Source organism: Polypterus senegalus, chromosome 11, assembly GCF_016835505.1.
Source record: "Polypterus senegalus isolate Bchr_013 chromosome 11, ASM1683550v1, whole genome shotgun sequence".
NCBI classification, from domain to species: domain Eukaryota; kingdom Metazoa; phylum Chordata; class Cladistia; order Polypteriformes; family Polypteridae; genus Polypterus; species Polypterus senegalus.
The window spans coordinates 48676402-48701001 of NC_053164.1; the positions used below are offsets into that span (position 1 = coordinate 48676402).

At 40.4% G+C, this 24600-nt stretch overlaps 1 protein-coding gene across 7 annotated transcripts in view; it reads left to right on the plus strand.

Annotated features, from left to right (window-relative positions):
* fgfr1a (fibroblast growth factor receptor 1a) overlaps positions 1–24600 on the plus strand; it is a 136380-nt gene that overhangs the window by 25321 nt on the left and 86459 nt on the right. For 5 of the 7 annotated variants that reach the window (XM_039768559.1, XM_039768561.1, XM_039768560.1 and 2 more), the window contains exon 1: positions 1243–1410. The exons of 1 other annotated variant lie outside the window; for it this stretch is intronic. In XM_039768559.1, the coding sequence (XP_039624493.1) occupies positions 1282–1410 (129 nt within the window). In that variant the 5' untranslated portion in view covers positions 1243–1281. Of the gene's footprint in view, positions 1–332; positions 1139–1242; positions 1411–24600 lie in introns of those variants that run through there. One more of the 7 variants, XM_039768565.1, reaches the window with a different exon arrangement.

A 24600-nucleotide genomic window follows, 5' to 3' on the forward strand; every position in this document is an offset into this window, starting at 1 on the left:
AGGCTGATCTCATCTCACAATTTCGTTAGTTTTTGGACTGGGGTTCTATGCAGAGTTTTTACAGACTTCCAACGAGAAGAAACATAACTGGAATACATATATTGTTTCTGTTGTAGTTTATTTCAATGGTATAAATTATGGTAAATGTTTATATTTTGAAATTTTTTTGCAAACATTTATAACAGTTAGATTAAACACGTCTCTTCAGCAACTGACTGGATCCTAAAAATGAAAGTACCGATCAAATGCAAAGAGGAAGGAACTTGTGCCGCCAGCTTACTACAACTCCCAGGCTCCTATGCAGTGGGAGGGGCTTCGGCAGAAGTCCTAGGTGTTGGAGGGGGTGTAGATGAGTCAGTTAATGAGCAGGTTGGGTTTGTCTTCTCATACTGATGGCAGGGGGTAGGGCTGGTATAGTCCGGATTTCGCATTCGCTAGAGCGATTTAAGAGTTGGGGGAGGTCGATAAGACTGGGGCTGTGAATGGGAAGTTCTTTACTGAAAAATGAGAATGCAAAGGGGGAAAAAAACAAAAGATCCTGCTAATTGAAAACGGGGCTTAGGAGAAAAATATTTTCAGTGGGGGAAAAAAGTATCACTAAGCCGCGTACTTCAGTTTATTACTCCAGTTTTAAGAATCGTTCAGGACCAGGAGACCGTGCCGTGATTGAAACCTGGATGGTTCCGTGGAGATCTTGGCGGCTGGACGTTGTTGCTGCAAAGTCAAACATTGGTCGGTGATTTCTTCGCGTTCTGAGCGAAAATAGTTGCCTTCCAGCCGATGAATCGGACACCTAGCTGCTGAATTCTGCTTTTGTGTGGATTTTTATTTATTTTCTTACTTTCTGAAAAAGTGCAATGTTTGATTATAGCAAGAACACCGGTACGAGACTTTCCGATTCTTACTTTTTTTTCTTTTTGGGGGAGCTCTTGTGAAATTCACATTTCTAAGACTAGACTTCGTTTTCTGTTGGGGGCCCAAGCCCCCCTCCAGCATCACGATTCAAAGAAGAAAAACACTTCACGGCATTAAGACGCTCCTGAGTTCGCCGTAAAATTCCAGGCAGCATTTTGGGAAGGGGAGACGGGATACTGGCCACTACGTGGAGTTAAAAGAGCGACAAATCGACACTTTTAAGGTGAGTGAGAGAGGACCCCGTTTTAAAGTGAACATTTCTTTAAGTGACTACCAGCCTGCTTGAGTACTTCGGTCATTTCACGACTGTCTTAAGTCAGCTTGTATTCCACCCTAATTTAAAGTTTCTGATTGATAACAATTTAAATGCCCGGTGTTGTATTTGGTAAGGGTTGTGGGTTACGGGTCCATCTTGAGGTAGTTTACCGACTAGATGGTGTTACTTTCTCCTGTAAACTGTCTAAATCGAGACTTCATTTACAGATTCTATCTGTGGTAATATTTTTTTCTATTTAGCCTTTTATTATTATAACGGTATATCACAGATGTTTGCACCATTTAATTGTATCGTTGTCTAGTTTACGTAGAAGTGAGCACGTCTGAAACGAAAAGATGGAAGTTGTTGCCTTTCTGCGCTCGTTGTAAAGACTATGGCTTTGGATTACTCCTATGTGTGTATTTATGCATGTGTATATATAATATAATTTTTCAATTCTGAGTGACTCGTGCCCAATGAAACAAAGGATAAGATCTAATTTTAGTATTGTTTTTACATTTGGAGAGATTGTGTGTGGGGGGGCTGGGGATTTTGGTTTCAAACCGTAAGAATACGAAGTTGCGCGGCATAGGCTTTTGTTATTTCACACTCGGCACCTTGGAAAGGTAAAAGTGTGCTGCAGAAGTTGAGGGAAGGGGGCTGTCTTACGTTTTGAAAATGAACATTTAAAGTGTGTATGTGTATATATAAATGTGTTTACCCGGATCGTCTTGCGATAAAATGGAATTACCGTTGTCCGATTGATTCGTGTGATATCCCTATTGTGTTTTCTTAGATTTGGGAATGATGTATGCTCATGATTCTTTGACCCTCTGTATTTTTGTCGTGTAGTCTAACGGACGGACTGAGTAAGTGTTTCAGCTAGTGGTGTAAAGCATATTTAACCGAATTACCTGTGGCAGTATCTGATTTGAATGAGTATGGGTGTACCAAGAAGATCGGTTTTACAAAATGGGAACAGACGGCAGAGATAATAAATATTGACGGGCCTAAATTGCTTTTATTACTTTTCCTTAAGTGTATTTGGGTTAAGGTACATGGTGTATTTGTTTTACTGTCGATCACAGGGTAGTGCTTTTTAGTTCGTGTCTTTATAATGCATTTCATGTGCCTAGGTTATATATGAAGCTTAATTACGTGCAGATCATTCTTTTTCCATGACGGCTGATTACATTGAACTGCGTGAGATGCTTTTAATTCAGGCTACTGCTTTTGAACGTATTACTAAATTATTCAGGAGAAACTTCAGTTAATGCAAAAGTCCTATTGTGTGACAGTGTTAAAGGCGTTGCCTCTGGGTGTAAGAAAATTTCAAACTGCACTGAGGTAGTCCTGTATTTAATAAAAAAAAACGCGCCCTAGGTAAAAACGGAATGCTATATTATTCGTAAATCAATTACATTATTACTACTCGGGCGGATGAACAACTTGCACTTGTTGTATATATTGCCGTTCATAGTATGGCAGCAATTTAGAAAGTGACTAAAGGAACAGTGTGGGGCGAATCTGACTCAATGGTAAGCGACTTTATCGGCCGCAGAAATGTTTTAAAGTCAAGTCCGCGTGCTATCAGGGCAGATGACGCGGCGACGATGACAAAGTTGTAATAAATGTAGGTTTCTTTTTTTTCTTCTTCACCTCCTTACTCAGTGCGTGCCTTAGATGTTGGGCATCTGCCTTTTTCCCGTAATTGAACTCGTCTGTATATATACACAGACACACACGCACACTCTCTCGACGTCTTTTCCGAGCATCTGACTTTGCCCTTCTAGTTATGTAACTAGTGCGAATGTAATAGCCGGCAATAATGCTGAAAAGTAAAAAAAATCGGCCTTTCCGCGTTTGACATGCCAAGAGGGGTTCTGCAGACCCTCGAACTTTTTCGGACAGTTCGATTACCGTCGTTGCCCGCCGAAGGGAATTTCGGAGGAGCCTCGTTGGGCCGATTGCGACCACTTCACACCTTCGCTTGCAGTTCTTGGATTACACCGACCCACGAAAGCGGTTGATAACTTGTTGCTATTCACATTCAGATCGAGTTTTCATGGTTGACCGCACCTTGGCTTTTAAACTGAAAACGATCAATTTCTAAAGCGCTGTGGGTTATTATTCAGTGCTGGCAATGTGGAGTTCCGTATCTGTACCTTGCATGTGCCAGTCTGAGCGGACTTGATTGTGTATTTAGGTACCTGACTAATGAGACGATACGTTCTGCGCGGCTAAATTCTTGTATAGACGGAGGTCGTAGTCATTTGTGGGAGAACCACGGGTAAAGTGAGACGTGACGTTTTGTTTTCCACAATAAAAAAGTACAGGCTAATTAAAGCCGTAAATAAAATAAAACACTTAGCTCTGTAAAGCTCTGCTCCATTTTCGTGCCTCTGTTATTATGCTGAGGAGTTGCATACATGCAAAACATTCCATCGTCGCGGTTAAAAAATCGCCGACATCCACTCGCTGCTGCTGGGCAGCTGACTTCCGCGGCGCGTCTTTGGTTTGGAAACAATGGGGAGCAAAAGCGCACGGCAGCGAAGCACTGAGCAATACAGTAATACGGCGCTATAAACTTTAATAAAGCAACATCCGTGCGCCTGCCGCTCCTCGCATTAGTACGTGTTACAAAGTCACGGACAACAAAGCGAGAAGTGTAGCAAAATCGGTAACATACAGAAAGCTCCAGTTTAGTGGTTAGCATTTTATAGATGCTTTCACTTTAGGGCATCATCACAAGACGATGTGTAAAGATCTGGATAATGCAAAACGATCTAATATCAGCTAGATAGGGCTGAATATAAATAAATCCATAGGCTTGTCTCTTTTGAAAAGCTTATGTGGCTGATGCCTTTTGATTGTACTTGTCTTTGTTTTTCAAATGCCTTTTCTGGTCCTTCTCTCGCTACATGAATGTATGCATAGCTTGGCTGGTTGGTTTCAGCACCCATCTCTATTACAGAGATTTGAGTTCCCGACTTAATTTATTGCCACTGCAAATGACAAACTGCTGAATACAAAAGAACAGCCATTTAGACTGTTGAAAAATGACCAGTGACAAAGTTTGCTATGATTCTTCTTGTGACTACATTAAATGTTAAGTGCAGAATGAAAATGTTTTTAGGCCCTTAATGGAGAACACAGTTTGTAGAGTGGGGTATTATTGCCATTTTCTCAGATTGCATAAAGCCTTGTGAGTGTTTTACATTTATCCAAAGTGACATATAAATGTCAGTCTTTTATTTTTTGTAGGTAACCAACAGTTATGTAGTATTTTACTACAAAAAACACCCAAACAAATGCTTTAGATGTGTAGAATTGAAGTATAATGTAACTTGTTTTTATTTGATATGCACTGTATGCCAGAAGTCTTGCAAGAATTTATTAACATTTATGCCAACCAGAATGTGTGTGCTATACTCTTTAAAAAATAAATAAATAAATAAAAAAAAATAAAGGTGCCAGGGTGGTCCTTCAGGGTGACATCATAGGGGAAACCCTTATATGTTCCCAAAAGGTCTGTGCCCCAAGGGTCCAGAAAGAACCTTTTATATATTTAAACTGGTAGCAGGCTCTTTACAGTAAATAACCAGGAACAGATTTGTGAAATACCAGTAAGCCATGATTTTAAAAGGACTCTTGCTGCATATGTACAGTAACACAGACTAAGTTAATGTTTTCTTAATCTTTTACTGTTCTACTAGGTAGCCTACCATACATAAAAGATTTTATTTAATATATTAGGAAGTTTTTCAAGCATAAAGAACCATATTTATATGCTAAGATCCATTCCATTGTCTTGTGAGCCATACAACCCAGTAAAGAACCATAAAGAGCTATTCTTGTTAAGAGTGAACTGCGTGTCACAGTGTTGGGGACCGGTTTTAAGAGTTGGGGCTCTTAAGAGACCAAACATCACCCAAAAAATACTTTATACCTACTCTACCTGTAAAATAAAATGAATAAAAACTGCTAAGGGTTGTACATTAGGTGAGTGATAAGGACCGAATCTGCTTCAAATGCAGAGCTTTAACCCCTAGTCCTTACAGCTTGTGTTTCTTTAGGAGAAGTATTTATCCAGAATAACATCCATAAGTAGACTTGTGCATCACTTTGGATTTTAACAGCAATCCAAGTCTTCAAGACTGACAGGTAAAACCCACAAAAGAGCTAAGCCACTCAATATTTACTGTCTCCTAATTGTTGTTGTTATTATTTAAATGCAAATTGGAATATAAATTGGGAACATGTGCAGTTATGATTTTTACCCAAAAAAATATCCAAAGAATGTCCAGCAATGGCGTCAGGCTGGGCTTGGTGAGAAAGCGCCTTAAGTGTTAGATGTTGCAAAGCATTATTTTAAATACTTTTTAGAAACCATGGAGAGAAGAAACTTTGAGACTTAAAAAGTAAATATTTTGGGCGTAGTAGTATAGATCATGATTCTGAATGGTTTCATCCCCCTTTCATTTTGCTGTCGCTCTTAGTTTTTGATGTCACCACAGATATTCTGTTTGTGGAGGAACCTGTCATCCATCCGAATACCTGAAGAGCTATTAGAGTGACTCTGCCTTCTGCTTTTCACTGGGCTGGGTTTTATAAGTTATGCGATTTAGCAGGTTACAGTAGTTTGGCCTTTCAGATTTTCCACTGTTGGTGACTGAAGAATTATCATCAGTGCAGAGGGTATTTTGAAAGTTGCACTATATCATTTTTTTTTTTTTTTATGCTTGCTGCTATATTAATCCCATAATTTCCTTCTCTCCTCAATTTAATTCAGTTTGTGGGTTTCTATTCTGGTATCCCGAGGTACAAAACAGGAACTAAACCTGGGCAAGGCATCAGTTCCTTGTTGGAACTACTCTTATTCACAGAAGGTCAATTTAGAATTGCTAGTCCACCTAACATGCACATCTTAGACTTGTAACCTAGAGGAAAATCCCCATAGTGAGATGAGAACATACAAATTCTATACAGACTGTGATTAGCGGCGCTGGTAGATTTTAAACATCTGGTATCTGCGGCTGTCCTGGGGTCCACACTATCCCTAGACTTAAGTGGACTTTGCTCATTCATTCTGAAGGGTGGCCTGTTAATATTCTAAATCGGTTAAATTCACACTTGACAGTCCCGGGACAGGGAAGTGTTTTGGGTGTTCCTGGAAGCTGCATGACATAAAATGATCCATTCCCACCGACATCCAAAGAGTTTTCAGTTCTCGGTCTATGCTGTGAAGAGACCATAACAGGTCTTAACATCTCAAAGATGTTAATAAAGTTGATCGAGGGAATGCTTTCAATTTAATAAGTTTCCTATGTGAGGAGTTTGGTGAGAATGAAGGTCAAGTGCATTAAAGACCAAATTTGGGCAGAAAGCACTTCTCTACTCAAAGGGTTCGTAGGAGTCTGTTACAAACCAGAGAGTCATGAAGTTGAAGCAGAAAGGTTAAAGTGTTGGAACAGATTGGCTAATGAGGTGAGCTTGATGATGATGGTCTTCTTTTGTTTGTCAGACTTATGTTCTAAAATGTTCTTTGTCTATAACCAAACCTGGTTTGAGCCTTTGTGCCTGTGCCTGCCTTTTGTGCAATTAGAGCTGAGTGGTTGGGGGGGAAAAAGCAATGCTCGGGGCCCTTTGTGGTTGAGTTTCTTTTCTGGATCACTGTGTGCGCTGGTTTCTTCTTGGCTTTTGTAGAGATGTGTGGTTTCAATCATTGGGCCCACGTGTGAAATGCAAGCTCCTGGAGTATGGCAAAAGAAAGCCACAAGACTCCCTTAGTAGCTTTGCTATTGTTGTGCTCTGAAAGATGAATGGTGTTCTGGAGTACAGATGCTGTTATAAAGGAGCGAGGAGAGTAAAACTGTCTGCACGACATTGAGAAGGTCTAATGTTGCTGTATTTATAACGGCTTACGACGTGGGAGGCTCCCTGTGAGCTTTTCATGCTTGCTTTTCTTAAATTCTTTGTTAATTAAATTGTACTTTATTACATTTTGCAGATAATTTTCTTACATTACATTTCTGCCAATAGAACACTCTTTTAATGCCCAGCTATACCAGCATGCTTTACTTTTGTAAAATGCCACTCTATTTTAAATGCTATTCTGATGGATTTCTTGGAGTTATTGGAAATCTCTAAGGTTTCTGTAATGGAAACCTTTTCTATATAAATATAGTGCTTTTCCATCTAGAATTCCATTCCACAGCATGTAACCATAAAAGCTATTGTATTAGAATTGGCCAGTGTAGTATGGTGACCTGCTGTTGGTGACTGTACTGGCAGCTTTGATGTTCTACGGTGCTTTAACATCTTGATATCCATTTGCTTCTCTAGCTGGCCTAAAGGCAGTGTAAGCAATATGACTGTGCATTTGGAGCAGAAGCGGGTTGTTTTACTTGCTTAATATAAAACCATGGCCTAGTGATAGATAGGTTGAAGTGGCAGCCCAGAATGTTATATAGTGCCTTTCCTCTCTGGATTATATTTGTGATCTGTCATTGCTTCAGTCTGTTGAATGAATATGATTGTATATTTAACCTGCTCCATATATGGATATTTTGCTTGCTCAATATAATAGTGAGCCGATGATGAATATTGAACTGGTGTATGTATATATATTGTCACAAGAACGAGACATGGACAAATAAAGGTTTGGGGCAGCCACCCATATAATGTGGTATCCTGGCTGCAAAGTCGTTTTAACAAATAATCAGCACTGAAGTGCATTCAACAGAGTCCAGTACAAGACTGAGGAAACAAAGGAAAAGGGGCAGGTTTTAAAGGGGGAGACAGGAAGTGAGGTCATATGGATCCGGCACGTGGTCTTCCACCATTGGTTCATAGCCGGACGTGACATCAGAGGAACTGGAGCTGGTGTGGCCGACTTCCATTGGCTCAGTCCCGGAAGTGATGTCAGGAGAGCCAGGTGAAATCCCCTGGGAATGGTCTACAGGCAAGGGAGAAAAAGAGTCCGTGCACTCTGCCACACCCCGGCATGCCTCCGAAATGCCTTCACTCAAGCCCTTTAGCTGCCTCCCATGTGCACGTGTGTGACAATATATATATATATATATATATATATATATATATATATATATATATATATATATATCTCTCTCGTTCCAAAACTGGACGCAACCCGATTTGGTTCTGACCCGAACTAATTTTCCCCCATAGGATTTTATGTAAATACAATTAATCCATTCTAGACCGTACAAACTGTATGTAAATATTTTTTTAAAGATTTTTAAGCAAAAATCCTTAATTTATACAAAAACTAGCCGTAAACAACCAAGAAAACTAACCTTGCAGCAAATCGCCATGAATCTTCCTGGCTTTCTCGCATAACATTGCCTCGCTTACGCTGTCCCCTGCAAGTTGCTTCTCGTTCCCCCACACTAGCAACAGTTTTTCCTCCTCTTCCAGCACTTGAGGGCTCTGCTTGGTTAACACTAACTCATTTTGCAACATCAGCTTCTTTAATAGCCTCTTTCTGCTTTAGAATAGTTCTTGTACTTTGTGGCAAGATCAGTAACACAAACGCCACGCTCGTACTTTTCAATTATTTCTTTCTTTAATTCAATTTCAATTTCCTTTGAACCTTTCTTCTCACCAACACTACCACTCTTCACTTGCGGAAATCATTGGCACGTATGAACCGGAAGGGAAACTGGCTTGTTCGTCACCCGAGTGTATGGTTGTGAACAGATGCAAAAGTTTGGTGTACTTTTTGGTCGTAACCCGATTTGTACGTGTTCAGAGACGTTCTTGACCCGAGGCTATCCTATCCATCCATCCATCCATCCATCCATCCATCCATCCATCCATCCATCCATAAATAACTCCTTTTCCAAGGCTGTGTACACATAACACAAGTTCCTTCTCTAAATGTTTCTTACGCAAGTTAGTAGAGGAGATGGAAATGGTAATTTTATTTTTTATATGGTTCCTTTCAGCAATCAATTCCAAGGCACATATAAGCTATAGTTAAAAGTACTGCAGCAATGGATGCTTAGCCTACTTGTTCAATGCAGTGCAGTGATTTCGTCAAGAGGAATAGTGTTTGTTTTTTTTTTTTTTAAAATACATAAAACCTTTCCGTATTTAACTCCATTCCAAGGCGCATGAGGGTACAGTTTTCATATTTCTTGTCTCTTATTTTAACTGCCAATTCTAAATTTGTCTGCTGTGGGTCTGTGTGAATGAAAAGACCTTGCAATAATCTGTGTTGGTACATGTCAGGCCCCCATTACCCTGAACTGGATTGAGCAGGTTTGAGATTGTTTTGTTGTATTTTACAATTGAATCTCTGGCAGTGTGAGTGACTTGATGAACAATAATACAATAATGAATTTTTTCTTTTTTGTTAATTTCTTTATTTGCATGGACGTTTTCCCCAAGCTTGGCTTCCTTTTGGCATTCCTAATCCTCCAGTCTCCACATCCTCTTAGTTGTTTTTTTTGGTTCATTAGTCCAGCCATTCAGGATTTATTGCATCCATCCTTGCAGGGGATAACTGAGGCTCTGCCTGGTGTACTGTACTTAATCCACCACCCCAGTCTGATGTATTAAAGATGCTCTGCGTGATGCTAGTGACTCAGAGGTCTACATTACTGAGATGAGTATAAGTCATTGGAGAGCTGCCAATTGCCCCTCTTCTCCAGGCCCATCATCTCAGAGGGGTCCAGGCCCATCGCCTTGTGATGAGTAATGCTCACCCTCTAACTTGGGGTGGGGTTTGCACGTGCCAGTGAGACAGCATGTGTCACAATTTGGCTGCCTTCTGTTATATAAAAAGTCTGTCCACTGAACCAAATGGAATGTGGAGTCAGTGTGAGGCAAAATCCTGTGATTTACTATAAAAGCCCCCCAAGAGAAAGCAACAAATATGCCAGAGGCCAGGCCTGTGATATTCTGTTGATCTCACCACTGGTCAGTCAGCCAACCCATTTAGTGGTGGGCCATGGTAATGTGTGAGCTTTGTGTTCAGAAAACAGAAAGCTGGCTGGCACTCCATGTTCTCGGCCCATTATCTCTCTCTCTCTAGGTTTTAACGTGTGTGAACAGCTCAAGTGGGGTAAACTCCTTTTCCAGTGAATTATACTTTTTGTATCGTTGTTCATTTGTCTTGGTGTTTAGTTTTTCTGGCCTGATCATGTTGCAGGGAGCACTCTGACTCTGGAGTTTCAGTCCGTCTACTGGGTTTAAGAATTACTTGTGAATGTGTGAAAGGTGAATGTCGTGTTCTGTTAAGGAACTTGTAGACGTGGACTGTTAATTTACGTTATGATTGGAGTGATCGTTTTTCAAATGTACGTGTTGTCCTTGCACTTTTTTGGTTGTTAGCAGAAGTCTGACACTTTTTTTTTTTTTGTGCCGGGGTTTGCATGTTTACTCCATCACTGTGTTCGATCAGCAGCTTGTCCTACTTTAGTGCTGTTCGATGTTCTTCCTTTGTTTATGCAGAATGGTTCTCTTTAGGAAAGTCGTTCTCACTGAAATAAGAGAGGCCGGGACAGGCAATTGCTGAAGCATTTAGCTCAAAGTACCCTCAGAATTAAAGTGTAGCTGGTGACTGTGAACAAAGTTGCTCAACCTGCCTGTGCACAAATTGGTGCAAACAGAGTATCTCTATCTATCTCTATCTATCTCTCTATCTATCCCTTTTCACACTAAGCATTACTCTTGACATTTTGCAGGTCTGGTGTGGGTATTGCCACCTTCTTACAAGTTGTACACTGACAAGTTAGATGGCTAGGCTAGGCCAGTGGTTAAGCGCCAAGTCGCACTTTGCCTGCTCTCCAGAAGTGACTACTTTGGTCTTTCTCACTCTTTATTTCATATAGCACCTTTCATACAGAACAGCACTGAAAGTTTGAATTATCTGAGTGATACCTGTATACAAAAAGCAAAGTAAAATTACACCTTTTTTTCCCCTCTATTTGTACAGTTAACCCTTATTGTGTGGAGAAAGATCTAGTCACTAAATATTTATGAAGCTTTTCAGTGTTACTTAGAATAATTGTATATAGCTGGAGTTGTGGCAGAGTTTATTTGTAAATGAATGCTCCAGTGGCTCAAAGGTTTGGAAATGATGTGTGTGACTTTACGTTGCCTTTCTGTATTGCGTTAAACTCCCAAGCACTTTACACTTGTGCCGGTAACCGGAGCAGTGGCAGATTGTGCAACACTAAGCGAGTAACTGTCTGTTGGGTTCCACTGCCAGATGGATATGCAGGGTTGTTGCGTCAACTGGAAAGTGCAATGCAAAAGTAAAATGTCCTCCTTCCCTTATATTTAAAAAGTAAAAAGACAAGTTAACTCTGACCTTTTTCCAGTGCTTATGAGCAAACTCCTTATCCTTCTTTTCTTAAGAGGTTCTCCTTTACCTACAGGTCTTATTTAATTTAATTTCATTTTTTTTCTTGTTGTGTTTCTCTTGTGCTGGGGCTCCAGTTTCAGATGGCACCTAAAACAGAAAATGGATGCCTGCACACATTTTTGCAGGTTTTATTTTGCCTAATACTGCAGTGTTTTAGTGTTGATGCATTATCTAGGAGGTTTCAGTCTTACTTTACTCTTGCCAGATTAAGTTGGATTTTCCTGTTCTCAATATTTCTATGAGCTTGCTTGAAACCATTTAATGCTAGTTGTGGCAATATAGTGAAAAGCGAAGCAAAATAACACCTTTTATTGGCTCGCTAAAAAGATTACAATATGCAGGCTTTCGAGGCAACTCAGGCCCCTTCTTCAGGCAAGATCCCTCAAAAGCCTGCATATTGTAATCTTTTTAGCGAGCCAATAAAAGGTGTCGTTTTGCTTGACTTCTCACTACATCCCAAATTGGCTAACATGGTACAACACCCTAGTGCTAGTTGTGGAAATGAATGTGTCCACTTTGGGAAGTGCCAGTTCTTTGTGCTCGGTTATTAAAGTTCAATCGGGTGAAGCACATCTGCTCAAAGATCATCTTATTACTGCTGGTTAAGACACTTGTGTCCAGAGGGGCAAGGATGTGAATGCCAGGGACGGTGCTTAAACTCTGGTGGTTCAACAGTCCTGGCCATAGCCACAAGCACACCGTTATTCAGTGTGAGTTTATTGTGGCTATGGCACTAGATGGTAAGCCCAGGAGACAGTTGTGCCAATCCCTACCTTCAAGTCTCTGTACACCACTAAAGCAAGTCTGTTGGACTGCCTGTGCTCCATTTGTGAAATATTTATGCAGACATTAGTAAAGAGTCTTCATCTTTAAAGTCACCCTTGTAAAAGGTTATTTTATATACTAATAGGAGGGGTGCAGAAGTCTTTTGGGTGTTTCCACTTATTGCTGCTCCATATGATTATTAAGGGTTGTTTGGTTGGCAGGAAGCAATGAGATTTTTGGCTGCGTTTGTGACCAGTGACCCATTTCTTTTTCAATGTGGTGTTTCAGTTATACTGCATGGGACAACCATGCAGATTACATTACACCTCTTGGTCCATGACCATGTTAAACTGTGTATAATAATTCTGTTCCATTTCGTGTCTGTTATGATGTGGTCCTGCTTGTGTTCTTTTTGTAAATGGGATGCTGCCTCAACTTCATAACTCCCAGGTTTGATGAGCAAAAAGTTTTCAAGTTTAAGCCTACACTGATCAAGCAGTGTCTTACACCTTCAAGTAATCAAAATTAACAGCACATTTCATAAATTGAAGCAGATAAAGTGGATGAAACGACTTAAGTTGTCCTGTGACCAGTTCATATCTACCTGTGTCAACTATGTGACCCCTAAGTCCAATTCCCACAGTCCTGTTTCTGAGTTGTTGTGAAATGGGAATTTGGGGTTTTCATTTATGACGTCGCCTGTTGCACTTGGTTCTGTTTTCTTGCATTTCCAATTGGAAATCATCATAAAAAGGAGCTTTTATTTTTAATGAACAAGTGAAAACCAAGCTTTAAGTGTTAAGTTGGTATCATGCCAGTGTCTGGTGGTTATTTTTAAATGAGGAGAAAGGTCAACATGATGTCCCCAGTCGATGAATCTGAGAGACACTATTATTTCAGAATCACTCTACATGAAAGTTCCCATTCCATTTAACACACACAAGCACCATTTGTATGAAGAGTTGTTTCCTGGTTGCTCTTCCCCTTCCCATCTACTGCTCCACTAGTAAATCTCTTTTGGAAGACTACTAATTTATCAGACATTATGGACACCTTGGAAAGTCTCTCATACTTGAGTTGGTTAGACTTGTGAGTGTATCGTGTCTGCAGGCTGCGCTTGTGGTGGTCAGAACTTGAAGGGGGTTAAGTGCCATTAGTAGCTGTGAAGAATTGTCTTGTTCACATGCAAACACAGTTAAAGGTGAAATCTTAGGTTTATAAAATGGGGAAATACAATACTTTTACATTTTTATTATTAAAGTTTGTTGGGAATTGTTTAGAATTTTTATTTTTATTTTAAAGAAATGGAACCTGTTTTCTCACTTAACAGCATGGTGCCCTATATGGTTTACTTGATATTTAACTAATGGTGGTATCCTGCTAGGGAGGGTTTTGTCTGTCTTTAGATTGCTTTGTATGCAAATGCATTATGGGGGTGGGTTTCTCCAAGTGGAGTTTCTGTGTTCAATGGTGGCTGATGCTCCTCAGTTTGCAGATTGTGTTGGTAATGAGCAGGTGTAACTTGCCTTTTTGGGGTGGGGGTGGGGGGGAAGGGGACGGAAAACTTGCCTTGCAGCTAAGGTAGTCCATTTTGATTCCTGTTCAGATCTCGAGCCTTTGCTTGTTACATTTTGAAAGATCTTGTATTAGCTGGAGGGAGAGGAAAAAAAAATGTTGTGTGGATAAAGCAGATGTGCCCAGATAGACTGTGTAAATCATTCTGTTTGAAGTCCACACTTCTGGGGAAGCTTTCAAAACAGCTGCAGGTGAATGTTATGGGACTGCTAAACTCTAAAAAGAATGAAGACCTAGGGGGGATGGGACAATGGGTGTTGCCGTCAGAGCTGTCTTTGTCTGAGCTGAATGGCTAGTTTCCTCGCCTAATGATCTGCTAACCCTTTCCTGGCCAATTATGCATCTGCAGATTAGCTCTTTGCCCTGGCATGCAGGACAGGGCCAGCTTTCAGTTTGTCATGCTCTACTTTTGGGGCTTTGTTCTATGGCAGAATGCTTCTCTGATTTTTTTAATTTTTTTTTTTTTATTCAACTTTCTTGAATCCTACCCCCTTTTTTTTTCTTCACTGAACTTGTATAGTTGAGATTTAGGATCTGTGGGTCCCAGAATCTATCCTGATGGCATTGGGAGCTAGACAGAGATAAGCTTCCATTTCCTAAAAACCTATGACCTGTTTCATATTAATCAGCTTTACAAAATCTATTTAAGCTTTCCCTCTCAAATTAATACACACTCCCCCATACCCAATACAATTTAACACTTGTCAACCTTAAAATTGTGCGCTTCTCAAAGCCGATTTGTCTAAATCAAACCTTTCTTGGTGCTCCCCTTCCCAAAGTAGTGTATTTGCACAGGGCCCAAAGATCTGTCTTGGTTATTTACTCTTTATGCTTTGGAGCCCCATTATGCTTTTTTCCTGTAACAATCATTAGACCCAATTCTTGACTTGACCGCCTGCTTTGCTTTTGATTATCAGCCATTTTGTGTGTTTTGCCTCCTGCCGTATGTTAATTTTCTTTGCATCGGTATATGTAAGCTTGTTGCAGTGTAGTGACTACATTGTCATCCATATAACAGGATACTTATTTGGCTCATCTGTCTTAAGTTATTTGTGTTTCTGGTTCAAGTAGATTCCCAGATGGACATTTTGGAGTTGAAGGTGATTTATGGTTGCTGTAATGTTGGAATTGGGATAGACTCCTCCCTCCTCCAGCCTTGAGCATGGGAAAGGTCAGGTCAGGTTGGGGAGCATGCACTGGTACAGTGAGTTGCTGCACCCACCACACAATGAAACAAATTGGGATCCTGGTTGGCAACCACCTGGCAAACACGTGGTCCAGTTCCATCCTCCAGAAATGATCCCCTATCTGCTGCAGCCTGGTGTTACATGGAAATCCCCTTGGCCCGGTCCAGCCTTTCAGGTCCTCAACAACGAGGATACTGTGGGCCAGATCACCCTCGGGAAATCGCGTCACATTCTCAATCACAATGCAGGTAATGTGCTTCATTCAGGACTCCATGAGCAACCACTCATTCGACACAAAGTCAAACCAACGGTACCCAAGGATTCTCCAAGGAGACACAGTCCCAAAGGAGTCCAGACTTCATCTCGGGTTACTGGATTGTATCCGTATCTCTCAACCATATAACAAAACGGGAAGCACCAGGACTCTAAAGACTTGATATCGGGAGCACCACACATCCCTTTCCAGCGACCTCATTAATTCCTTCCATCCATTACAACACCCTTCATGGTGGACAGCATCTTTAAATGGCAAAAAGTGTAATACAGCTCAGTGTGTTTGCCTCTTTATCCTTGTATCAGCAACAGAAATATTAGCCATTTGAGCTGTTGGTGATCTTTAGCTCAATTGGTCGTATTGGTTGTGTACTTGGTTCATGGTTCAAGGTTAATGTTATTTGTCATTTGAAATTGCACACAGCAGTGCAGATTAGAACAAAATTGCGTCACCCAGCCCGATTTTGTGCAAGAATAGGCAAAAGAAAAACAAACCGTAGCTGTGGTCCTAGGATGATTCATGAAAAATGGCATCATTGACCCCCATATGTGTGTTTTCTTTTTTTCTTTCTAAAAATGTTAAGGAATAATTTTAAACTAGTTATAATAACATTTGTAATGGCAACAGTGGGAAGTTGGCAAAAGCTTTTTGCTTGTCCTTTTACTTTGTAACCCCTAGTCCGCTCCACCCTTAAGACTGGTAAAGGCAGATTAAACAGCATTGGCCAAAGTTTCTTCGCTGTACACATTTGTTGTGTGGGGTTGTCGAAATCCTACTGTGGCTACAGATTTTAACTATTTTTCCACATTAGTGACTAGTTTTTGTTGCTAATTACCTTCTTTTGGTCTCAAGTTTAATTGACTTGCTATGTTTGACTCCGACTCATCTGTTCTTTTTCCCTAATTAGCAGTTGAGCACCCAGCCAGCTAAACTGTGTCCATCATGTAATATCTGAAAATAAAGAAACGTGAAGTTCTTAATGATATGAATCTGCTCAGGTCTACAGAAGACTTTGACGGTGAACTTAAAAAACTGAAAATCAACCATTTTGGAAATAACTTCTATGTTAGAATGATAGCACCAACAGGCCTTGGAATTAAATAACAGGTTAAATTTAACATCAGGAATTGGCTTCTAATTAAGAAACCGGTTGGAGTGAAATTGTTTGGATTTTGTGGCCCTGACTTATCTGGTCATCTTTTGGCTCACTTCACGTCTCATTTTTGTTTGGCTGCCATATAAGGAGAAAATAATCCATTCAGAAGACAGTCTTAAAAACAAAACACAACAATTAAAATGAAGGGATAAAAATAAATTAACTGCAAAGGTTGGTTACTGATGATGGTGGCAGGAGGGAAAGCCACTGTAGCCCTCCAGGATCGGAGTTGGACCCACCATCTATACTCATAAATTTAGGGGTGCACAGAGCCAACACTTAAAGAACATCTCTATGGTGTGTTGTATTACACGGCTGAATGTATCCATTCAAAACTATCTAGTGACACCATGGTGTGCTTTTAGTGGCAGGGCGGGATTCTACGTTCATCTTCAAATCATCAAAGCATACTGCACATGGATACAGTATGCTACAGTGATTGTGGTGTTTTTAATCCTGTTCCATTCCCAACCCCTCCGACCTGTACCATTTATTTGAACCCTTGTGGACTTGGACGGCCATGTCTGATTTTAACATGCGTAAAGTATGGCTTTCTGTTTCAGTTCTGACACCACTCCACTCCATTGGTGGTTGTTGGCTTTCCTAACATCAGGTGTGTTTTTCAGATCTGCTTTTGTGGGACCTGAGCGACTTGCGCCAGGCCGGGTATACACTATACAGTTTTTCTCACGTCTGTAGGTTTAAAAACTGACTTGCATGTGATTGGAGGCCTTTTGAACAATCTCTTCACCAACACAGGTGCGATTTTACAGTTTATTGCAATTCGATGCTGAACAAATGATTCAGAGGGGGTGGTTACAGTTTTTCTGGCAGCAATTTTTAAATCAATACAAAAAGAAAAAGATACTTCATGCTTATGTTAAAAATACAAATCTGCGATAGTCCTAGGAATTTGTAGCTACTGGCCAATGCCCTAATATTTTTCTTTTAAGAGTCCATTATTTCTCGGAAGAAATCTTGCACAGTGAATGGTTCTTGGTTGCAGCGCAGCCAGTTTGTTGTCGTCATGCATCCATGAATATTCTAGAGCTAATTTTTTTTTTTTTTTTTTAAAATAATGAAATACAGGTACTATATATATATATATATATATATATATATATATATATATATATATATATATATATATTTATTAATAATAACATAATACGTTAGGACCCAGTTGGAGTAGCTTATCTCATACCTTACGAAAAGTGACATCATGACCTTTAGAGACTTTCTTAGGGTTTTGTGCTTATTTGGAACAATCAACGTGGAAATCGCAAGTTGGGCTACAATCCCGTAGTCTCTTCCTACTGTAAATGGGAAAGGAATTTGTGTTCAAAAGTTTTGATGACTTTTAATGACTGCATGGCTGATATGTATTGTAGGATCCTGAGCTAGAAGGAACAGTTTTCTGGTTTCTGAAAAGCAGGATCACCACCCCTGAACCCACTTATGTCTCCTGTAGGCTTTAATCTCGCTGTTGTGAGGGAGATGTTGTAAAGTGATGTGCTGTCAGCCTCTGTGCGCTAACTTTGCTGTAAGGTGGCACTTAAATGTGGGAGCTGTCGGCTCCACTCGGCTTGTTTCAGTATAGAGATGAAATGAAAATGTTGTGTGCATGTGTATGTTGTCTTTTGTAAACTTTGAGAATCTGGAGTTCTTATTTTTATATTAGTCAGTCAGACTGCCTTGTCACCCCAGTCTGTCACACGGTGATGATATGAGCCTTCTTGATGGGTTTCTTAATTTTTTGATGCCTGGATGTTCACTGTATCTTGCCCTGCCTGCACTGTGATATAGTTGGAGGACAGTGTTGCAGTTTTTTTTGTTTTTGTCTTCGTAATTCTCCTATCTCTGCCGTAACGGAGTTGAAACTTCCAACCCTGTTCACGGCTGATTGCTCTGCATTCCAGGCTCATCAGCTCTCCAAGGAATTCATCTGGCAATTATTCCCGCTGAGCCAAGGCTCAAACCTGTCCTCTCATCATGGACTTGGCAGAGGAATTTTAATGCATGGGTACACTGGCTTCTAATTGGGGTTGGGATGCTCTGCACATGCAAAGTGGTGAGACCAGCAGGGAAGAGAAGTCAGGGAACCTCTTATTAATGTAAAACTTGCTTTCCAAAAACACGTTCAAATCGCAGCTGAAATGAACACTTAGCATGGTGTGGGCCTCTGATGGTATTTTAACTCTTTCAACACTTTTCCTAACCTCCTTTTGAACTTAGGATTAATGGTAAAGAAGTAGAATGTCAGCTTTGTTGTTAAGAAGGCTCTTAGAGAAACCTTAATAATTGAACTGGGCGTCTAGGCTGTTAGAGCAGAACCAAAAGCTTAACTGTAAGGACGTGTGTGTGCGTTGAGTCTCTCGCCCAAAGGCACAAACTATCAAGGATGGGCTTAAAAACACTACTTGGCAGCCTTTTAAGATTAGTTATGGAAAACCACCTTTGCACTAATTTGATCTTTTACCCTCATCCGTGGAAATGATGCCATTATATCCCTTATGTGTTTATCCATTCTAGAAACCCACCCCTTGGAATCTAGCCTTTCCCTCTGCTGAAGTCACTTCTTAACTAACGTATCAGTGTGTACGAAGAGGAGATGTTTAGTAGCAAAAAAAAAATAACGTAGGGCCTAACACCAGGGTGGAGTGGTGGCTCTGAGGCTAGGAATCAATTGGCGGTTTGAATCCTATAAATGCCAGAAGTCATTTCACTCCCATTTGGCCCTTGAGCAAAGCCCTTAATGTGCAATTGCTAAGTCCTGGGTATGATTTTTAACCGGCATCCTGCCCTGTAAGTGGATCCTCCAACTTGCAAGGGAAAATTCGAGAGTTGGTGACATAATTGGCACTCCAGCCAAAAAAGAAGAAAAAAAAAAAAAAGTGCTCTGTTCCATTCATACTCGTATAGTGCTGAGGTGTCACCCATTGCATGGCTGGGCTCGGGTTCTAATTTGAGATGGTGAAGTGGTTTGTCCTTGGGCTTTCCTCCCTTTTCCCCTTTACACTGCTCAGGCTCTTTCTCCGGGTCTTTCCACAGTCCTTCAGATTTCCCACTCATGACCACGTACAGTTTTACTCATTCAGTGACGTCATCTGTGGGGACCGTGCTGAAGCTTAGGCCCTTCACTGAAGCTCTTCTGTACCTGTCCAACTGGCATGTTACTACAAATACATGTTATTCTAAATATGTGCGTAATATATACAGTATATATTTGTGGATGGATGGATATTTGTGTATGTACTGTAAATATGTATGATTGTATATGTCAGAATGTGGATGGTTGGGTCTATGCAGGCAACAAGATGCTTCCTTCATTCTAAATAGAAACTCAAAATAAGAGAAACCAAATGTATGCATTTTCACATACTCTTTTCCCCCCTGACTACTTAGCTTTACAGTACAGATATTTTTGTATTTTGGAAACATCAGTTGTAACAATTTATTTCTGTACGTGACATTGGGACTGTAATAGATCTCCATCCATTATGTGGACCTGCTTTAATCCGGTGTTGTGTGTGAGGGAGGCTCTCTGTCACTTTCATCTCATGATGGAAAAATCAGGTTCAAAAAATGTTAGATGGAAGATTTAAAATAATTTTGTGTTTGGTGAGATGGGGTAGTGAGAGACATACGGTATGTACATTAATGTCTGTCCATTTTTGTATTGCTGACTTGCTGTGATCTATACACAGGTAAACATCTCAATCAACCAAAAAAGAAAAAAGAATTGAGATAACTGTAAATAACAGTATTGGCGAGGCAATAACAGTTACACAATGTGCACAGATTTTATTTAAGGACACGTGGTGTACAAACAAGTTTGTGACTGAGTATATAGGAATGTAAAACTTGTATGGTCATCCCACACTAAATCAATGCCAAACCCTGGTTACTTGATTTAAAGACCAGCTTGACAAATGGCAAGTGTGGGACATCATCATTCCATTCTTTTAATTCGTTTTCAGTTGGTATGAAATCTTGTAACTAATGCATTTGTTGAAAATGTGGTCTGTTTTTAAGGTAAGAGTATGTTTCAAGTGGTGTGATCTTTGCTGTTGCAAGTTTTTTTTTTTTTTTGCCAGCTAAAGTAGACTACTTGGAATATTTTATGTCATTTAGGAACAACCTCAAAGTTGATCTCTCATTATATACGAGGAGAGACGTCATAGGACAAATGAAACCTTTGACCTTCTCTCTTGTCAGAGTGGGCCACCGGTTGAACTGCTACCCAAGTTGTTTTCTTTTCCAGAGGGGTGCTGCAGACTTTGCTGAGGGCTCTGCCCTGTGGTGAATGAAGATTATAGAAGGAAAAGGACTGAGCTCCTGGAGATGAAAGGCTTTGTGCTCTTTCATTTGTCGCTTGGAGGCAAATGGAGTGAGAGCAACTTCAAAACAGCCCTCTGACACTAGTTGTTGATGTGCAGGGGGTTAAGAAAATCTTTTACTTGAGTTCAACAAAACTGCAATCGGCCTCTCAGTTTAATCCTTCCCACGTGCTGCAGACTCCTCCTGAACAGAACCAGCAGGCCGCTGGGCCCCAATTTCACATGTTGCACTTTGTGTGGCTTGCTTTTTATTATTTTCATATTCTCCTTTTGTTTTCTGTCTTGTTAATCAAATGAGGCTTTTAGTATGGTTAATGCAATTTCACTTTCATTCTAATTTCATTTCACAGTCCTATAATATGGTGATGATAAAAAGGAGTGCTCTGTACTGTTGGCAAATATGACAAATTGTGTGCATCAAGTACTTTAATCAGGCTAGCATTTTATCTGGCCTGTGTGCTGTATCTGTAGAAACAGGAGCAATTTTAATATTCACACTCTCTCTATATGCCCTATCGCAATGGCTCTTTAGTGCCCTTCTGCTTGCCCTGGCACTATAAGTGTGTTGTGTTTGGGAGAGCCACCAGCTCTACTGGACAAAGAGTTTGCTGAGTGATTTTTAGTTGTTGTCTGCTCCTGTGGCATAAAGGAAGAACTACTTCATCGTTTAGTGCTCCACCTAGACAGTCTGCATGTCTGCCCTGCTTGTGTCTAGTAGCTGTCTTGTTGGCCAGTCTCTTCATTTTCCTGCAGGCACTGGGCAGAGATTCTTCATTTTCTGTCTCTTGCTCTGTTTTCAATTTAGGGTTTCCCCATTACTTCATACATACAGGTTTATAATGCAAATGTAGTAAAAGTTAAAGTGTATGTGTTTATGTATATATAAAATGTATAAAAACACATATAAAATAAAAACTGCATAAGGTATTGTTAACTGGCAGTGTGGACTAGTTCTGAAGTTGTTGATTAGTAAACCATGAAGTTATTGGTTTGATTTCGACTTCACCCTGAGCTAAGCTCATGCATTGTTAGTGTTCCACTAATACAAAATAAGACCAAAATAAAACACACTTAAAGACACCTGTTCTAGTCGCCATCATCTCAACAAGTACATAAAGAAATGGATTTATGGCTTTATGTATATAAAAATGTGTGCTTGTACGGTATTTGAGTCACCCATTGGGTATTGCGCTGACTTACTCTCTATACTCCATGTTAACTCATGACTATGGCCAAATACTGCTCCAAATTCATCATAAAATTTGCCAACAGACCGTTTACAAAGAAAGAGACTTGCTACCTGGTACATTATTTCCAGAACACTGGCTTCTCATTAATATAATGTTAATGAATCCAGAGAGCTGGTCATAGACTTCAAGACGCAGACCGCACTTCTATCTACAGCACAGTGAAGGGTTCAGCAAGTTTATATTTCTTGCAGTGGCCATTGCCGATGACTTCAAATGCACCCCACACATCTTGACCATTGTCAAAAATGCTCAATGTCTCCTTTACTTCCATAGATGTCTGATGAAAGCTTGAATATCACCATCTTTGGGCACTTAGCTAGCCTATGCCAGGAGCATGAAGTACTGCACAGTTGTTCACAACAAGTATACCGTTACCTTCACATTCTGCCTTAAAGATGCAAAAAGTAGTATTTAAAACCTCACCCGTCTGATTCAGTTAGTTCGTTGTTTTATTTTTATTTTTTTTTTGGTGTGCTACCTTCTGTTCTGGCAAGTACAAGATATAACTGTATTACTAAACTGAAGGACTGTTCATTTTTTCGTCCTGAAGGCTACTCGGCAGCCATGTGTGCTGATAACTGCAGGAGTAAATCCCATGTATGTTTCTTTGTATCTGGTGTCTGATATAGTTGCTGTGTTTCTTTCTTTATTTTTTATTTTTTTATTTGTTCTACCATCACTGATCTGTGATAGCTGTGTAAGTAAGAATCTCATTGTGTATTGTATAAATGATAAATGTGTACTTTAAGGTGCGTATGCACATGAACATAGAGGTATATGTTGTGATCTATATATGCTGTTGCTCAGATTGTTACATGGCGGCTAGTGATTTTGCCAGCCGGTCTTGTCATGAAAGGCAATTTTCTCCGAGTTGTGCTTGCTGCCAGCCTAGCTGCTCCCCCCATTTCCTTTCCAAATTTAATTAGTGGCTTTCGTTTCCATTCAAAGTCTCTTAAAGGCCCTCACCTTTTCCCTTTCTCCAGGCATTTGCTGTCTCCTCCCTCCCGAACTCTCCTTGTCCCATGTAATCCTTTTTCTCTCTTTCTTTTTTTCCCCCCTCTCTACCCTCTGCTTGGGTCTTCACGCTTTGTGTGTCTCATGCTTCTCTGTTACACCCTTACACTCTTGATTCCTTTCTTTATATCTGAGTCGGGCTATGTGACCTGTTGGTTAGGTATATTTTATTTCCTTTTTTTTTATTCTATAGCACCTTTTCTTAAGATGTTTAAAGTATAGAGATAGTGTATACGTGTTTACATATGCTGCTTATAGTCGGTTACTGTTACTGAACTGGCAATCTTGGAACAACTGACTGAAATAAAAGATTTATAAGGCAGGTGATTAATAAAAAGAAGTATAAAGTAAATGGACTTCTTCATCTCATCAAGTCTCTGCACTTAAATAATGCTCTAAGCTACCCATACTGTATAAACGTTTGCATGAATGATCCCATCTCTGTCTTTTTCGTAGCGTGGCGGACTCCCCTCTCTCCTTGTCTCATGCCGTTTGGTTTCTCTCACCTTCTTCTTTTTTTTTTTTTTTGCATGCCCAGAATATCCATGAGAAGTGCAGCTCCGGGTATGCAGCCCTTTTTAAAGGGCATCCAAGGCAGAGTACAAAAACAAACCCCCTCTTTTACTGCTGAGAGGCCCAGTTTTGGGTCCTTCAGATTAGTTCCGGCAATAGATGAGCCCCCCTACTCACCCCCTCTCTGTGTTAATTCACTCATTCATGCTTTCTTTTCCTCTTTTGTCTAATCTTGCAGATGTTAAGGGGGGGTCGGTCCTCAGACCCATCCAATTCTTATTTTGCGCAGTGTTTAGACTGCACACAACTTAAGTTTTAATTACTATTTCCTGCCTGACTTACTTATTCATCAGGAGCTTAACAAGACAGGGGCGAGGGGTGGGTTGAGGTGGTGGGGGTTTGCGTCTGACTGATAAAGCAAGAATGAAGAAATTCAAAATGAGCCGGGGCCACCGTAAGTGGGATTTCGGGTACAGCTGCAGTACAACATGGAAAAGTCTGCAAACGCATTTTCCCAGTGGAAAATGTGAAATTCATTGTGGGTTCCTTTCACAACGTGTTTGCCAGGTGAGAAAGCAAAAGTTGAGAGTGAAGCCACCAAAATTTGTTTATTTGAGTAGCAGGAATGTGGGGGGCCAGAACCTCTATTGAGAAGAATCCAAACCAAGTTTAGCAGGAGACGCGCACACACATTGAGCTGATTTCTGTCCATTTGTATATCCACTTTGAGAAGCCGAGTCCTGAACCTTGGCAGCTTTAACTACAAGGCAGGAGCCTTGCCAACCTGAACTGGATACCTAGTCCTTAGCATGACATTCTCTTACATGATTACACACATCCCAGGCCATTTAATGTAATGGCCGTCCAGGTGCCCACTCGTTTTCACTTCCACTTATTCCAATATCCGTGTCATGAGGACTAAATGAAATCTTGGAAACCTCGTACCAAGGCAGCGGCGTGTA